At 46.7% G+C, this 17,586-nt stretch overlaps 2 protein-coding genes across 2 annotated transcripts in view; both read right to left on the reverse strand.

Moving 5' to 3' along the window:
• Positions 1-1,615: 1,615 nt before the first annotated feature.
• Positions 1,616-7,419, reverse strand: LOC104345996 (sterile alpha motif domain-containing protein 9-like). Its single transcript, XM_009950614.2, has one exon. It carries the CDS (start codon positions 7,411-7,413, stop codon positions 2,740-2,742), a length of 4,674 nt encoding a protein of 1,557 aa, XP_009948916.2. The 5' UTR covers positions 7,414-7,419; the 3' UTR covers positions 1,616-2,739.
• Positions 7,420-11,854: 4,435 nt separating this feature from the next.
• ERN1 (endoplasmic reticulum to nucleus signaling 1) overlaps positions 11,855-17,586 on the reverse strand; it is a 37,663-nt gene continuing 31,931 nt past the window's right edge. Inside the window, exons 17-24 of the mRNA XM_086473823.1 lie at positions 17,211-17,400; positions 16,560-16,659; positions 15,914-16,113; positions 15,517-15,664; positions 14,945-15,072; positions 14,208-14,331; positions 13,872-13,939; positions 11,855-13,666 (exon numbers count right to left, since the gene is read on the reverse strand). Coding sequence (XP_086329949.1) covers positions 13,460-13,666; positions 13,872-13,939; positions 14,208-14,331; positions 14,945-15,072; positions 15,517-15,664; positions 15,914-16,113; positions 16,560-16,659; positions 17,211-17,400 — 1,165 coding nt within the window. The 3' untranslated portion in view covers positions 11,855-13,459. The remainder of the gene's footprint in view (positions 13,667-13,871; positions 13,940-14,207; positions 14,332-14,944; positions 15,073-15,516; positions 15,665-15,913; positions 16,114-16,559; positions 16,660-17,210; positions 17,401-17,586) is intronic.

Here is a 17,586-nt window from a genome sequence, read left to right on the forward strand (position 1 = left end):
GACAGAGAACACATGCTGTTAAGTGGTCTGTTCTAAACCCTTTTAGGGCAAAATGCTGGAGAGATGATGTAGCTTTGAAGATGTGTGTCCTTGCAACTCCTGTCTACAGGATGAGGATGGATTACTCCGCTAGGCTGGTTGGTCTCACTTAGCTACCACTGTTTCCTCATAGATTAATTTCTGAGAGGTGGTAAAGGAAGATAAATCCATTACGGTAATGCTACACTACCTGGAACAATTCGTGGCATTTTGAGTTGGTTATGTGTAATGAGGAGGAGCTTAACACTAAGTAGAGGACCTTTAGGGAGGACTGGTACTGTGCATGAGCTGCTTACTGGAGTTTATGTCCTCTGGCCTTTTCGGCTCTAGGGCAGTCTGAGGGGGCACTTGAAAAACAGGGGAATTCCTTTGTCCTAAAAGCTGGCTGGAACAATGAGGCTTGTGTGTTGCCTGGCAGGTTAAAGCACTCCTCAGGAGTTTATCCGTCCAAGAGTAAGAAGGGCGCTGTACTTTCTACCCTGTGAGCCTCAGCAGCTTGTTTTGCAGCGCAGGTCCCCAAGTGCTAAACTACAGGTTTATGCTTTTTCTCTAAATTTTGGGTTTTTTCTGTGGGGTGCAGGGGGAGGATTGTGTTGTAATACCCTGATGAGGTGAAGAGTTTGGATCTAAGCCTTTAGTTTTGAAGAGGCAGAAACAGGTATCTTTGAAAAGCAAGACCTCTACTTAGGCCTCAAAGGAAACTCAGTCTGCAGTGGTGTGGGCTGCGAGGCAAAGGCTAGCTAGCTGTGGGATCAAGTCGGGTGCCTGCAGGCAGGAAGGAAAGAAATTACAAGGCTGACCCTTTCGGCCAAGTCTTCTGGCTTTAATTTTTCATCAGGGTAACAGTTTCTTTTTGAAAACAAAAGCTGTGGTTTTGCCACGGCATCGGGGCAGGTTGTATAAGCTGAAGCAGTTAATGCTTGCTTTTAGCTCCCGTGCTTGTCAGTAAGTTTGCGGATCCTGTTTCTGCCCTGGGTTGAAGCTCTTGGGCCCTGTGCTGGACTTAGGAAAGATGCCTTTGCTCAATTAACTTTTTGAACATGCATCCCCCTCCTCACCCCCTGCATCAGGGGTGGGGGACAGAGGGGGCTTTCTTTAGCACTCCACCTCTCTTGCTCCTAGCAGTTCAGATGCTGTCATGGTTTGCTCCTCCAGTGTGCCTTCCTAGCTAATCCTGGGGAAAGCTGTCTTTGATATGCTTAACCCCTTAGGGTTAAGCTTAACCCTTAAGCATTTGCTTAACCCTGGAGAAATCTGCCAGCCTGGATTTCCCAAGCAAAAAGTGCAGAGCTCTGAGTGTTTTTTGTGTCTCCTGGGTTGAAGCAAGGAAAGGAGATAAGTATTGCCTGGCCAGCAGTCACAAGCTTTGTTTCCGCTTCCTGAGGCCAGAAGGTGAAGGCTTGGCTAGATTAATCTTTGGTTTCATCCTGTTTATTCTGAATTCATAGTGGCTTGCAATTCCTTTTACAGTTTTTGGCTGTGCCCAGATCTTGACTGAAGTTGGAAAAGCAAATCATACCTTGCTACTGCTAGAACTACATCTTCAGGTAGGGTAACGAGGCTCCTGTAGAAATAATGATTCTTCCTAAAAGTTGTTTATTAGTTTAAAACTTAAGCTATATGACAGGTTTTCTGGAAATTTTAGTAACAGTATAGTATCAAACCATGTGAAACTCCAGTAACAGGTGGCTTCATTAAAAGCTTAATGCGATGGCATGGTTACAGACACAGCTGACAACACACTCCTTTGCATTCTTCAGCTTGGTAAATTGGGCTGGACAGTGTTTTCAAGCGTGGATATATACAGTAGACAAATTTGAGTCCTGTCCTGTGTGGACATTTCTTGGATAATGCTGCAAAAACATTTCACCAAGTGCAGGGATTGTTTGGACGAGGCAATCGTAACAGCGCTTACAAATGAGCTCTTCTGTCATCAGTATTGAACAGCTCACATGACTCTGTACCCCTCCCCAGGTACAGATATGTCTGGTATGGCTTGTAATATTTGTGTGGAGAAGCCTTGTAAGAGTGATGTAAAATTGGAGACCTGTTCTTTATCAATCCTGGTGTTGGCAAAGTCAGCTTAAAAATGGCTTCCTTTCCCCCTCTGTGCTTCCGTACTGGATACTGGCTTGCAGTTGATGGGCTGATGTATTTCATACATGGTCCATGTTAGTGAGCAGAGTATGTCACAGCCAGCATAGTATACATGTAAGTTCATTTAAACTTTTTGTTGCCGGTTACGGAAGAAGAAAAACCATGGTTATCGTGGACAAATTCTGATCAGGACCACCCAGAAATTTAAAATCCTAATCTGTGAGCTGAGAAGAAAGGGATCCCAGAGAAGAAAGGGATCCCAGCTATACTTGTTTATTGCAGAGTTCAGGGGGGCGGGGAGCAGAAATAGTGGGTCTTTTGTCTCCCGCCCCCCCCCGAGTCCCCAAGCAAATATTGCCATTATTGCTGTCTTAAGTTTGGTTTCAGTGTCTCCAAAAGTATCAAAGGCTTCTGTTTCAAGGTATATTTTACTGTGGGTTTCACTTTTTTTTTGTAGCTATTTGGTCACTGTTGAAGTAGTTAATTGTGGTTATCTTACTACCTGGTGTTCAGCCAGGGCAGTCCATTTTTTTTTTTTTTAATGTGACAATGGACAATTTCAGTGCTGTACATTCACACGGCACAGTAGGTGCTGTTAATGTACTAAATACCTTGTATTCTGCTGACAGTTGGATTATTTTCAACCTCAATATTGTAAGCAACAAGACCGTTAAATGAAAAGCCCAAATAAAAGGTCACATTTTCATTTCCAGGGGGCACTGAATCACGATGGAGTGGCAAGATACGAAACTCCTTCATGTGACCACGTATAAATAAATTTCTGTCCTTGGTCCAACCAGAAACTCTTTTGAGAATGTCACGAATCCGGGCAATATTCCATATGGTTCCATGTAGCCACTTCATTCTTCTCTCATCTAAGGACCCGCTAATTAATTTATCAATTTTATTTTTGTGCACAATCTTGCCTAAGCCGTAACCCTTTCCCAGGAAAAAGTGGGTGTAGATTCTTTTCTTTCTGGTAGGAACATCTTTCATCTTGATGTCGTACAAACGTTTCAGGGTTTGAAGTGCTGAGTTTAGAATTTCATCTTTATCTGGATTAGGCTCTTTGTCTAATGCCTCGTCTGGCCAGTACAGCAAGGTGAGCAAAAAATGGGCACTTGCTGGAAATGGTCTTTTTCCTTTAAAGAATCTTACACTGAGCTCACGAAGAGTTTGCACTGGAAGAAGTTTGGCCGATCCTGGTGCTAAGCATGCTAACGTGATGTGGCACAGAATGTAATTGATCAGATCGTTGTCCTCCAGCCTGTCCCTTAGTGGGTTTTCTGTATAGAAACTAAGGATCATTTCTAACTTTTCAGCTGACCTATTCTCTTTCTTATCTGTTAAGAATGACAGGATATTGGTGACACTGCCTCCACCGCTCTTATAAATATTCATGCGTCTCATCAGCTGGCTCTCGGAGCCATAGTTGCTGTCCTCAATAAGGGATGTCGAGATGAAGAATTTGGCATACACCTCAGACTGTCTTTTTAGCCATTTTCTGGGATTATAAATTTGTTCTTCCTTTTCACCTTTTTCATCTTCCTCTTCCTTCTCGTGGTTTTTGTCTGTTTGGAAATAACTTAGGTCTTCTGAGATCCATTCCAGAGCGTTGTACAGGTTCTGGCGTAAGCCTTTTAAGCGGGAGTGAAGCCTTCCCCATGTTTTTTCAATGTCTTTAGGAATGTAATCTGTGATCAGGTATTTCACAAGTTCAGAATATTCCCCCTCTGGACTTACGCGAAATACGTGGACTGTTGACAAAAATCGAAGAAGACGACATCCTACTTCCACTTCTCCAAAATAGCCAGCGTTGTTCATACTGTCACGTTCTGCTTTTGCAGCCTGCTGTGCAGCCCGGAAGCATTTCATAGCTTTAAGAGCAATCTCTATCTTTTGGATGACGACTGCAGGAGTGTCCTCCTCGGTCATTTTATCCACTGCGAAACTAAACCATTTCCTGTAGACTTGACCTTCTGTATCTAAAATGTAAGAATCGTTTGGCAAATGAAATTTTGCAACCCCTGCCCAATATTCAGCATCTTCAAATTTTTCATTGTTGTAATGCAGTCTGGCAAGCTGCTGGGCAAAAAAAGCATCTTTTCCAAGGAGTTCGTATGCAGCTTTTAAAACAGCTATAGCTTTTTCACAGTCTTCAGCTTTGCAGACGTGTTCAATGAACGGGGAGAAAAGAGTGTCAGTACTGTCGCCCTTGCTTCTTTTATCACGTCGAATAAACAGATCTCTGATGAACTTTATGAATTCCTCTCGTCCAAATCTATTTTCAAAGAGCATCTTCTCCTCAAGCAGTGCCATTGCAAGTTGACTTTGAGGTTCGTTCCCTGAAAGCTGATGCAGAATTTCTTTTGCAACCAGACAGTGTATTATCCGAACGGATGAAATATAGGTTGTACTTTCCCTCAGCTCAATAAAAATCATTCTTGCTTGTTCGCTCAGGTGACTTTTGAAATCATATGCTCTTGATTTCCTTTCTGTGTATACCCCCAGTCCCAGAAAAGCCTCACAGTGTGACAAAGACACGTAGGAGTTAGGTACGTAAAAATTAAGCAAAGCCACGTAACGCATCAAGCGTGTATCACGAGAAGAATGGTCTATGCCCTGCAGTATGTGCCCTACAAAGTCTCTCACGTATGTTTCATTGAACTCCTCACACATCAGGACAAACGTGAGTATGAATTCTGGCTTGATATCTTTCTGCTTCAGTTTTTCAAGTTTAGTTCTGAACAGACTTTTCTCTGAGTCCGTCAGCTTGTGAGTGACAGCTACTGTGTCCAGGGGAGAAACCTTGCAAAGCCTTTCAGGGTCATTGGATCGTCTGCAGCACATGAGGATGAAGTAAGGTCTGGGGGAACTAATTTTCCTAGTTGCTACAGCATCCATTAACTCATTCCTTAGTTCTTCTAAATAGTCTTCATCGTAATCTTCAATCAGAAGGAGCACAGGAAGACAGTGACTGAATTCTTTTTCTTCGTAGTCCCTAAATGCAAGAGCATGCTCACAAACAGTTGCAGGTGAGTATGAGGCTTTGATAACAGCACATCTTAAGTCCTTTCTTCTTTTCCATAGGACTTGTCGTGCTATTGTGCTTCCACCGCTGCCAGGATGGTGAAATATCTTTAGTTTAGCCACAGAATAGTTGAGTTCGCTTCCTCGTAAAATGTCATCTAGGAGTCTGCTAGCATCCTTGCATGCTTCGCGTTCAATGATTTCCCCACAGCGTCTTGTATCAGCAAGCCAGAAGTTTTCCCAGATGATTTTTCTCCCTCGGTAAAAATTTTGTTCTATTTCTTGTATTTCTTTTTCAGGCAAAAGATCTAATTTGATATCTTCACACTGGTCAACACAGAGGATTTCTAGGGAGAACAGTTTCTCTTCTTCCAGCGAGGGAAGAGTACATAGCCCTCTACTGGACACTGGCAGGTGTCTGGGTTGTGCTGTCGAATGCAGCATTGTTTGAATGGTGGCATCAATGTGGCTTAGTTTCATACCCACGACACTGCACTGTTCCAGGGTCTCGATGCTGCAGGATGCCTGAGCTAGGTTAGCCCACTTCCTGTAATTTTCTCTGCACTCTGCAATACAAACAATGTACTCTGTGCCGTTCATCTCTGTATAGAATTCCTGGAAAGTGTCCACGAGTGGTTTCTGCACTGGTGACAGCAATAGGAAAAGCACAATGAAAGAGCGTTTTGGCAGGATTTCGTCACAGATACGAGTAATTGCTTTCTTCAGGTATTTCTTTTTTGTTCTAATCCAGGTATTTTCATCACAAGGTTTTTCATCCCCACGGAAGTCACTGCGCCCATTGCAGAATATCCAGCTGGTCTGATCAAACAGGCATAAATGTTTCTGAGCAGGAGGGTTGCCAGTCTTACTTTCGTTGGAAAAATCCTGTAAAAAATAAGACCTTGTGGCATGATGTTCTTTGTACTTGCTGTACAGCCCTGACACATTGGAGTCTTCATCAAAGTCAAAGACGCAGAAAATGTTCAAGTGCATTAAAAAGCTGATATAGTTCAGATTATCCTTTTCACATCTGTTTGTGACAAGGATGTACTGCAGGGAATCATCCATATAGCTTTTGCCATCATTGAGTAGGATTGATAACTTTCTTCCTAAATTTTGAGGGATTTCTGTATGTACTTCTGCGCTGGAGAGCTCAGCTTTTTCTCTTTGAGCATCCCTGTCTTGCAAACCCTGAATAAAAGTCGCCAGATCGTTGTGCGCGATGGGTTCAGACTTTGCTCCTACTCTCTGATAGAGCACGCGATCTTTTGTCAGGGTCACCCTCTGGCTGCCTTCATTGTATTTCGGCAAATACACTTCAAAAAATCTGTTCTTTACTAAACTGGATGTTGGTTCAATGTCAACTTCCACCACAAATCTTTGTTCCTGACAGTCTTTTGAAATCACCTCCACAAAAACAGGTGGGTGAATACATTGCCTTGCAATTTCTTGTACGTTTTTGCAAAAACATTTTTCTATATAATCTAATGCATCAACGTAGTATTCTCGCTCTTTGACCTTTATGCCAATGATCTGCCCGTGCTTCCAGCCGCTATCCTCGACGCTGTCCATGATCCCAAAATGTATGGTGCCATTTGTTCGAATGTTCATGCAGGCCGAAGCAAATCGTATCACTTCGCAGGCAAATTTTGATTGCAGTTGATTTTTGTTCAGTTCTGCAGCAATGGCAAAAGATTTGTATTCATGGCAAGGAGTGATTAAACCGCTGACTCCTGATTCTGGAGCAAGAACTCTCTCTTTCACGTATTTGAAATCAGTATTCTGACTTCGAAATGGTCGACAGTTGCTGAGCTCTAAAACTTCATCACTACTTTTAAGTTGGGAGTTTTTACTTCTCCTTTGCCTCTTGCCAGAAGTTGAAGCTGTGCTGTCTCTGACAGTTTCACCTGCTGGCCCACAGCCGTCTCCACTTGGTGTGTTTGGAGCGAAGGCATTTCTGGGTCTCACTGGATTCGCTGGCCCGTCGGTTCTGTCGGACGTGCTGGTGGAGCGCTTGGCTTGCTCTGCCTTTTCCTGCCACTGCAGAAGCTCGTTTCTCTTGCGGATTAACATGTGGATTTGGCCTCCCTTCATACCTAGGCCTTTGAGGAAAGTGTCATCCAGTTCCATTAGTGCTGGACCTGTCACTTCTTCCACATATAGTTTTTCTACATACTCTTTCTTGATTCCAGTAGATTCTAGCCAACATTGGACATGATTCTCATCCCATTCATTCACAGGTAACATTCTGTAATCTAGAAGTTAAAATTAGGTATTAGTAGTACAAACTAAAACCATGTCAACACGCTTGACAAGGCACTATAACCCTCACAAAACTGGCCACATTGGATGCTAGGTTGTTTTATTTCTACCAGTCATAGTGAGAGACTGTGTCTTAATTTTTCAAATATGTCAGTTCTGATGACTAAAAGCATCCTTAAGCCTGATCAAGCGCAGGCCTAAGCAACGGTGTAAGACTGGTACATCAGTGAAGTGGGAAACCACGAAGGAGGTTTGGAAACGATCCTCACAGGGAGTCATGGAAATAACCTAAAATGTTTTTTTGAAGGGAATGATGTGATAAGGTTATTGGAATTGATGGGCTGAATTCTCTAAACTAGAGAGGTTTGGGCACATTATTTACCCACTTGAGTCTGTTTATTTTCTGCTAAATGAAGATAGTATCAATAGAAACCGTAAGATGAGTACCAGTTAGTTCCCCACTAGATGAACATGTAAAATGCAGGTATTAAAAAGCAAATTGCTACATATAAAGTACGAATTTTCTGGAAGCAATACATACCCATTGCCTTTGATGTGGGAACTCCTACTGTTAATGAACAAAACCCTAGAGGGGGAAAAAAAATAACTTTTCAGATTTACAGTTAACGTTCCTGTGTTAGTTAAACTTGACTTGTTCTGTTTTCCCAACCTCCTCCCCACCTTTTTGGTCCTACGTAGTTTCTGTACGTCCAGAAGCCCGGCTGGCCCGCTACACTGCCCCTGTTGGGTGGGAAGGTGGCTGTTCTGGCTTCCGACACTCACGTGGGTGAGAAGGAGAGGGGGTTTTGCTGGAGAAGCACGTGCTGACAGCTACTGTTAGGTGTTAGAAGAAGGAAGGCCCAGCACTACTGTTGCGTAGTATCTCTTGCCTTTTTATCACTGTTTTTCTTACTCTCCCTGCCTCTTCCTCCCTCACGCCCCTTTTTTCCCTCTTTTTTTTTTCCCCCTTTTTTTCCCCTCCTTTTTTTCCCCTCCTTTTTTTCCCCTCCTTTTTTTCCCCTCCTTTTTTTCCCCTCCTTTTTTTCCCCTCCTTTTTTTCCCCTCCTTTTTTTCCCCTCCTTTTTTTCCCCTCCTTTTTTTCCCCTCCTTTTTTTCCCCTCCTTTTTTTCCCCTCCTTTTTTTCCCCTCCTTTTTTTCCCCTCCTTTTTTTCCCCTCCTTTTTTTCCCCTCCTTTTTTTCCCCTCCTTTTTTTCCCCTCCTTTTTTTCCCCTCCTTTTTTTCCCCTCCTTTTTTTCCCCTCCTTTTTTTCCCCTCCTTTTTTTCCCCTCCTTTTTTTCCCCTCCTTTTTTTCCCCTCCTTTTTTTCCCCTCCTTTTTTTCCCCTCCTTTTTTTCCCCTCCTTTTTTTCCCCTCCTTTTTTTCCCCTCCTTTTTTTCCCCTCCTTTTTTTCCCCTCCTTTTTTTCCCCTCCTTTTTTTCCCCTCCTTTTTTTCCCCTCCTTTTTTTCCCCTCCTTTTTTTCCCCTCCTTTTTTTCCCCTCCTTTTTTTCCCCTCCTTTTTTTCCCCTCCTTTTTTTCCCCTCCTTTTTTTCCCCTCCTTTTTTTCCCCTCCTTTTTTTCCCCTCCTTTTTTTCCCCTCCTTTTTTTCCCCTCCTTTTTTTCCCCTCCTTTTTTTCCCCTCCTTTTTTTCCCCTCCTTTTTTTCCCCTCCTTTTTTTCCCCTCCTTTTTTTCCCCTCCTTTTTTTCCCCTCCTTTTTTTCCCCTCCTTTTTTTCCCCTCCTTTTTTTCCCCTCCTTTTTTTCCCCTCCTTTTTTTCCCCTCCTTTTTTTCCCCTCCTTTTTTTCCCCTCCTTTTTTTCCCCTCCTTTTTTTCCCCTCCTTTTTTTCCCCACATCTGTTCTGGTGCTCACTGGATTTTCCATGAAGCAGTTCAAGTCGCTGCCCACCCCAATGGAAGAGTTTGTTTTTAGTGGGGTGACCTGATATGTGACATCCTCTGCCCTGCTCAGGCTCCATTTACCGGGGTACAGAGATGGGCTGCAGCAGGGATCGCTGGTTCTGTGCTGCGGGAGGAAAGGTGTTAAATAAGCCGGCTTGGCGTGACCCCAGACCCGTACGAGGGGTACACAGTCAACAGTAACCATCCGGGAGCTACCGACCAGTCAGGGGTCACGGCAGAAGGGGCATGGTGGTGGTGGTGGTGGTGGTGGTGGTGGTGGTGGTTCTCCTGCTGTAGTGTGACAGCTCAGCTCTGCCGGTTCAGCAGGTGGCTGTAGCCCGGCCAGCTCCATCCCTGCAGCTCACCGTGGTACAACAGCGACACTCGCAGCCTCCGAGTTCAAGTGCCAAAGGAGCTGTCACCGGTGCAGACAGACAAACGGCAGCGGTGGGGCTCTGCACAAGCCCCCCGCGATGTCTGGAAGTACAAAGGTTGTAACCGAGAAGGCGAGGAGAACTCACACCCTGGGATCGCAGCTTGGCAAGAGGTGAGTGCGACACCTTTTGTGATTTGGGGAGATACTGGGTCTGGGAGAACGGGGATGCTGGGGAAAAAGCTGGATGTGGAGCAAGTGGGTATTTACCATTTAAGCAACTGGTCAGCCCTGTAGAAAGGCGGGGGGGGGGAGGGCTGACAGAAGCGCCAGTATGGGCCATAGCTTTGGCTTCAGCATGTGGCTGTAGGGACCAGGGTTCTGGGGCTGCTCTGATGCAGGGGTAAGCAGATCCCTCCAGCGAGGGTGTAAACAGGCTGGTTATGAAAGTGGAGACCGAGTCCTGCTGACAGCTGATGCAGCCTGCCCCGAGAAATGGGGCTAAAAACATTGGTGAAATACGGGCCTTTCCGTGCCTTTGGCCACCACACCACACCCCAGGGCTGTGTCTGTAGAGTGACTTGGCTTGGGGTGACCCACATCCCCCTGCATGTGTCTTCCTGCCTCAGCTGCTGTGACGGCTGACGTCAGGCAGCGGAAAATGAAACTTAAGCGGGGAACAGAAACTAGGGAGGAGGCCTGGCAGCGGGGGGGGCAGTGCTGGGGTATGGGGCTGGAGGCTGAGAGCCCCGTGGTGGAGGGGGCCCACGCTCCCACCCGGCTTTAAGAGCAGCCACGGCGGGTGAGCAGCAGTGGGTCTGGGGGTCCCCGCAGCCTGCATGCGCTCCAGTGGGGCGGGGAGGGTGAGCAGCAGTGGGTCTGGGGGTCCCCGCAGCCTCCATGCGCTCCAGTAGGGCCTGGGTACTATCGGCTGCATGGGTGGGCGGGGAAGGGATGTAGCCACGGCTGCGTGGGGGCAGAGGTCTGTGCCAGCCCTGCCACCCCCAACCCCCCGAGATTAAGTCACCCTTACACTGCTGAGCAGCCCTTTTCCCAGTGGGACAGGGCGGGGGGCAGCGCAGGGAGTTCCTGCCTTTCCTAGGTCGACTGCCAGTAAAGTAACCTGCCCCGTGGAGAACAGCCCCCTGCTCCCCGCACCCCCCGCAGGACCGGCACGGGGAGCACTTACCGTGCAGGGCGCGCAGCTCACGGACTTGTCTCCAGGGCTGCAGCCGGGGCCAGCCTGCGAGGGCAGCCGCTCCAGCCTGCTGCGGTGCCGGCTCAGCGGCCTGCGTGCTTCGGCAGCGCTCCCGTGGGGCGCTTTTCAATGGTCCTACTGAAAGCCGGGACTAAAAAAGGGCCCCATTCGGCCTGCCCCCCCCCCCCCCGGTCTCCACCCCCTTCTCGGCAGGGCTGTTGCTGGGTGGTGCTGCCTTCGCATTCCAGCTGGCAGCCCCTGCCTGCCGCACCCCTTGTGCGGCTGCACACCAAGGCCGTGCCCCACCAAAACAGGGTACCTGGAAGGGACCGTGTTGCCGTATTATTTACTGGTACTTTTTTTTTTTTTTTTTTTTTTAAATTAAGCAGCTCCACCCCCAGGCCAGCTCTCCGAAGCCCAGAGTGAAGAAGCGAGGTTGGCAGGGCCATGAAACACCCACCCCCTGTAATGCTGGAGTAGGGGAAGGCTGTGCGGATACTTGTGAGGTGTGGTGCATTCCATCTTACAGGCTCTTTTTCCTGTAAACCACGTGGTTGTTTATCAACTTAGTCTCACACAAAAAAATTTATTTATGGATATCTGTACTGTGCAGCACGCAGTCACTTTATCATCTCTGTTCACCTGCCTCAGACACCAAGATGTAGGTGGCTGTTGCTCAGGGACTGTTGGGTAACAAAACGAGGCTCCCAGGCCTTCAAGGATGCTCACCCCCCTCCCCAACAGAGTGTGTGTGTGTGTGTGTTTCCTGCAGCAGGGTGGCACCTTTGTGTAGCAGCAAGACAGTAGTTTTGCTCAAAACCCAGGCACTTGCCCTGTCTCTGGGGAGGCAGGATGAGGCTGCTGCCAGCCCGCGCATCACCCTCTTCCCCGGCTCCAGGCCTGGCCATAGTCCACACGTGGCAGCCGTCCCACTTATTTCCCCAGGCACACATCGTCACTAAAAGTTGTGGGGGTCTTTATTTAGTAGACTTATAAAAGAACTTTACATGAGAAGTACAAAAATATGAAATAGGCTTTGAATCTTCTTAGGTAAAACTACCGTTATTTTTTTTTTCAAGCTTTAGAAACATGGAACTTGCACAGTTGGCATTTTGGGTAAATTGCTCTCATACATTGTAAAACTAGGAAAAAAACTTCCTGTAAAGTCGCTCCAGAACAGTAGCTGTACATACCCAATCACTCACATTACTGTCAATAATTTAGTTTAAGACACAATGGCACAGTCATACAAATTCCCACGTTGTAATTTCTCCTTTAATGAATTTTGGTGAAAGATGCAGTATCACTTTCCTCTTCCAGTTGTTATAATATGGTTCTATATAAACACAAACCCAATTAAGAATGATTTGGCATGCTTTATACTTTTACCACTTGGATTCGATACTACTTTGTAGTAAAAATTAAATAAATATAAATATGTTAAATAAATATATTGTAAAAGACCATCCCACTTACTTCTATCAGAATTCGGCATTTCTTCATCCTTCGTGCACAGTTAGTGCTTTGTCACAGCCGCAGGGCCAGTGAAAAGCCATACTGCATCTTCAGACACACGGGCTCACGGAGCTGTGCTTGGCAACCCCCCAACCAGCAGCCAGGGCTCTTTTACAGCTGTATCGCACCCATTAACACCACTGCCTCCAGTTTCACTGTGCTGTACATCTCACTGGTTCCTGTTCAGCTCCCTTTGCCCCCCCAAGGCTCATCTTACCTCTGGCTCTGCAACTGGTGACCCCTCTTTCTAAGCAGGGAACACTGGCAGCGGGTAACTGATCAGCCTCTCGCGAGCAGCTGACAGCGGTGTCGTTTTCTGAAGTTACTCGCGTCAGTCTATTCTGATACTGGGATTTACATCAAGGACTCTTCAAGCTCTTCTGTGAATGCTGGCTGACATTTGAACAATTAATGAGGCTCATTTTCAAAGCAGGTGAACCTTTCACTGATTTTTCAAGTCAGTATTTTTTAGAACTCCATTGTATCTGCTCAAGTACGAGGTACTAATTTTCCAGGGTAGTACTGATTAAATGGAACTCTCTTTACTGGTTCTGGACGTTCGTGAATGATTCTCTTCACAACCTCTGTGGTGCCCCTAATGCGTCCCGTGGCAGTAGTGCAATGGCAGGTTCTGGCGCTTTGCTGCAACTAAAGGGCTCCTGGTGCAGATCCCAGTCCCTGGTAATGCTGTGATTTCAGTCACGGTAACTTGACTCTTTGTAGTAAAACACATCAGGTACAAAATCACATCCAGTACAGGGACACTGGGTGACGGTGATTACCAGCTTTTGCTCTCCTGAAAACTGCCGTGGAGTAACTCCATCACCAGGGTTCGCTGCCCGTCTGAAGTTACCGCTTGCTCCCTGGGCTCCTACCGTCTCCTGACCCAGCGCAGGCAGAGGTACAAGGCACTTTTTGGAAGCTTGGTTTCTTCAAAGAGAGAGAGAGGTCAGCTCTTTTCAGCACTTTTCCCTGCTAAAGGTAGGCCTGTTTCACAGCCCTGTGCTTGGAATGTTGGTCCCAGAGAAGAAAGCTCCGTCCCTCTCCTCTCAAGCAGTGTCTCCTGCAAGGCTCAGCTCTGCAGAGTCCTGATGATAGTAATGCTGAAACAGTCTTTCTCGGCAGCAGATGCGCATAGCGTTGTAGGTATGAAGGAGCAGACGAGGGAAACGAGCTGTAAAGTAACGTACGAAATCATCTGGGATGGAGCCCAGGGTCTCCTGCACTTCGGGAGGCAGCTCCCTGTAATGGTGCTTCTGTAAAGGAAAAGGGAAACGCTCCGTCAGAGGGCACGTGTTCGAGGATCCTCTTTAGACAGAGCTGTCTTCTGTGGCCAAAGTAGCCTCATACCCGCCTATCGTAAAGCAGCTCAACACTTAACCAAGACAGACACAGCCTGGCAGCAGCAGCAAAAGGGGGCGGCACCATCGTGTGTGTTGCTTACGGAAAGAAGTCCTTTACCTTATTTCTCATTGCCCTCAGAAGATCCCGGACTGAGCCTCCTTTATACGATCTGAATTTTCGAAGATCTGCAAAAGAAATGACAATATTTCTGTTTGTGTTTTGATGCAGTTTTAGCTGCTGGCCTCAAAAGTAAGATATGTGTGTCTGCAGTCACATATTCTCATAGGCATGTTTCAATATGCAGATGTGTACTTCAACTTGGAGAAATACTCTGCTGACAAGAAAAGGTCACGTGCCGAAGCTGAGACAGCGTTGCCCTTACGTTCCTGTCCCGGCAAACTGGGAGCAACAGCATGTAATGCCCTTCCACTCCGATAAAATACTATCCATTACCTGTCTGAAGAGGAACAGTGATGTGCTCTCTCCAGTCCATTTTCACCACCTCTCTTCCGCCTCTTTCTAGTTGCTTGACAATTGGACCATCTAAAGATTCTTTCTCTATCCGGTCACTAACATCCTGGAAGAGACATTCAGGTTATTTCTAGTCTTATTTCTAAGCTTTCCCCAACAATTTAAAATTGCTGCTTCTGGCCAATTACAGCCTGTCCTGCTAACGGAGTTAGGATTCTACTTCACTCATGATGAAGTACAATACAACAGACGATGCTTGGGCCTGGGATACCGATGTTTCTGAGATGATTTGTTTCACCATCTGCCAAAGCCTTTTTTGTAACATCTTCTAGCTGAGGCTGGAAGGAACCTCAGGTCCTCAGCCAGCTCCCACCCCATAGCAGGATTAGGTGTGCGCTGCAGGGCCCACTTCTCGAAACCCCCCACCTGGCAACATGTTGTCCTGCTTTGCTGCTGTAGCTGCTAGAGACCTTCTTCACTCCACTTGCAGTTGATCACATGACGTTCTAGCCCCACAACAAAAGATCTTGTGTAAGATTAAGCCCATTTTTTCAGAGATAGCACCTGGGCATGAAAACTTTGCTTATTCATTCCTCACAGTAAGGCTGTGGAGTCTATCACCTCAAACATCCACACAGCTAGGAGAGACTGAATTAAAGATCTGAAGGATGTCTACAGGGGTCCTTAGAACTGAAAGGACAGAAAAGGTCAACACAAACCTGAAAAAACTGGAGCTGTTTTTCCAAACTCCAAAAGAATGGGTGTTTCAGCACACAGCTGGCAGATGGACGTTTCTGAGGGTCCATGTTTATCATCTGCTCTATTAAATCACGAGCAACAGTGTCTTCTGCAAGGAAAAGGGTGGTAATTCTTACGCTGTAGGGAAATCCAACATTTTATACTTTATAAACCATTATGTATGTTCTCTACATAATGTTCCTCCAACGCAATCCTGAACACCAGCCTCACTAGCTCAAGTACAGCCCTCATAGATGTCTACACTGGGCAACCAACAGGCAGTCAGTAGTGTTGTATGAAGATCAAAGTTCAGCTCTTTCCTACCCTTTAAACACCTGAAATAGCTCCACGGTCAAGCCTGCAGGGTTCCAGATTGCGTATCCCAGAGATGCTCTGGGATACTGACTCTAAGAACTTTAGGAGCTTCACTTCGGAGTACGGTAGTACAATTTCCACCACGGCGGGTCAGGGTTCTGTCATTGCTGTTGGCATTTTAATGCCCATGGCAAGTTCACTAACCTGTAGTGCCTCATGGTTACCGTGCTTTTCTTACCATGCCTCCCTGCATTTAAAGACTCCAGGCTGTATGCACCCAGCAGAATGTTGGCTTGCCGCTGTAGGGATTTGCCAAAGGGATGGCTGCCTTCAGATACCACATAATAAAAGACACAGCCAGCTGAAAAGATGTCCACGGTATATGTCTGCAAATAAACAACCTTTAATAGCAATAACACTTTTTTTTTCCCCCCTGAAGACTCTGATCATCACAGGGTGGTTATTTTGCATCTACGAGCAGAAGAAAACTTTTCAGAGTCACATATTCAGCTGCAAGCCAGCATGAATGCCCCAGCATCAAATACTGCGTAGCTCAGGGTCCAGCTGCAAGGCCGTGCCACCTGCTGGTTGTGCTGCCTTCTCCCAGGCAGCCTGGTGGAAAGGGGAAGACTTACAGGGTTCTCTTTGCAGTCCTCACTCAGCATCTCAGGGGCGATCCACCCCTCGGTGCCTGGCACACCCGACCGACGGCTAAAGCTGTGCCTGCCCACTGCCAGCTTCTTGCACAGGCCGAAGTCTGAAATCATGGCTTTGACTTTCCCGTGGGCGTTCGGCATCGAGATGAGGATGTTATGGGGCTTCAGGTCCCTGTGGACTATTACAAACACCCATTTATCCACTCCAGGCAGTCGCAACCACATTTGTAAATTTTTCAATGCATTTGCATTATAAACCTTTCACAAGGCTGAACCACTGTTCATTAAACCAAGTCCTAACCTCAACCTATTGCCTTTGGTAGAGGCTCATCACTCGTTTATTCCATCACCACAAGTCATCGTGTTTTAGATGACTGACTTGTATCCAAAAAAATGCAGCACCCTGAACAACTGGCCATGACTAACTTTACTACCGCAGTGCAGAACATTACAGGGACAAGGCTGGTGTCAAAGGACAGCCACTACTGCTGCCAGCACTGTGTGGAGCTTCTCCGACTCTTCTGGAATTGAGTAAGTTTCCAGCACCAGAGCAGGTTCTCTCCTTTTTTACAGTTAAGAGAATGTACCACTCCCCAGCCAACACTGAAACAAGGGACGTCCTTACCGATACTAAGGGAGTGCAGGTAGGCAAGCCCGGATGTCGTCTGTTGCAGGAGAGCGATGGGCTGCAGGCCGTGGTGACTGAAGGCCTTCTGCTCGACATACTACGAATTGCAACAGAAAACAAGACGGTTCAGCCGCACCATTGCTTATCATTGGGCCCTGCATAGATCGTAATTATACCCGCCCCCCCCCACCCCAAAGTTTAGACTGGGTAAACTGCAGGCTAATGCTAGTTGGTAACACACATAGAGGAGTTTTTTCGGGTTTTTTTTTTGGCTGAAGGTGATGATCTCTTTTTTGTCATTTAGAGCTAGAGTTCTATCTAGCACTGTGCTCCCGAAGCAAGAGTAGAGGGTCGTCAAGAGTCCGGACGGCAGGAGTGGGAGGATGACTAGAAGGGAGGCCTTCACAAGAAGGAAAATCAAAGGATAACGGCTTCTGTCCTTAAATCGGTAAGGGTTAGGGATGTCTTTCTAAAGGCCTGAAAACACCCCTGTTTGTTGTAGGAATGTGTAACTGGCACAGAGGTGACGGTGGGAGTAACGACCACCTCTCCTGCAGCATGCGCTTCAGCAACTTAAGCCACAGGAAACTGAAGGGCTCCCAGGGAGAAGCTTTCACAAGTTCTGTAGGTTTGCAAGTGGCTCGTCACCTCCTGTAAAGTGGCAGCACAGAGCTCGATGGCGATGTACTGGAACTGCCGGTCCTTCTCCGTGCAGAAATAGCGGATCACGTTAGGGTGCTCGTCTGACTCTCGCAGCAACTGTACTTCACGGTCCGCAAAGCTGAAGCACTCGGGAAGAATTCTTTTCACTGCAACATCCCGGTTATCAAATGTCCCCCTACAGACAGGAAGGGAAGCCACATCATCCTTCTACACTCTGCAGGCAAAGCACGTACACAGAGTGACCACAGCAGACGCTTTAGAGAGGCGTATTAAAGCATTTCTCTTGCTGGAAACATACATTTGGTCATTAAACATTTCTAAGGGATGTAAAGTAGCTTTTGCTAGTGAAGAAACACTGCAT

Source organism: Leptosomus discolor, chromosome 15 (genome assembly GCF_034619465.1).
Source record: "Leptosomus discolor isolate bLepDis1 chromosome 15, bLepDis1.hap2, whole genome shotgun sequence".
NCBI classification, from domain to species: Eukaryota; Metazoa; Chordata; class Aves; order Leptosomiformes; family Leptosomidae; genus Leptosomus; species Leptosomus discolor.

Bases quoted from the DNA above. Each gene is read 5' to 3' on its own strand.
- LOC104345996 (XM_009950614.2), bottom strand. From the start codon at position 7,413: ATGTTACCTGTGAATGAATGGGATGAGAATCATGTCCAATGTTGGCTA.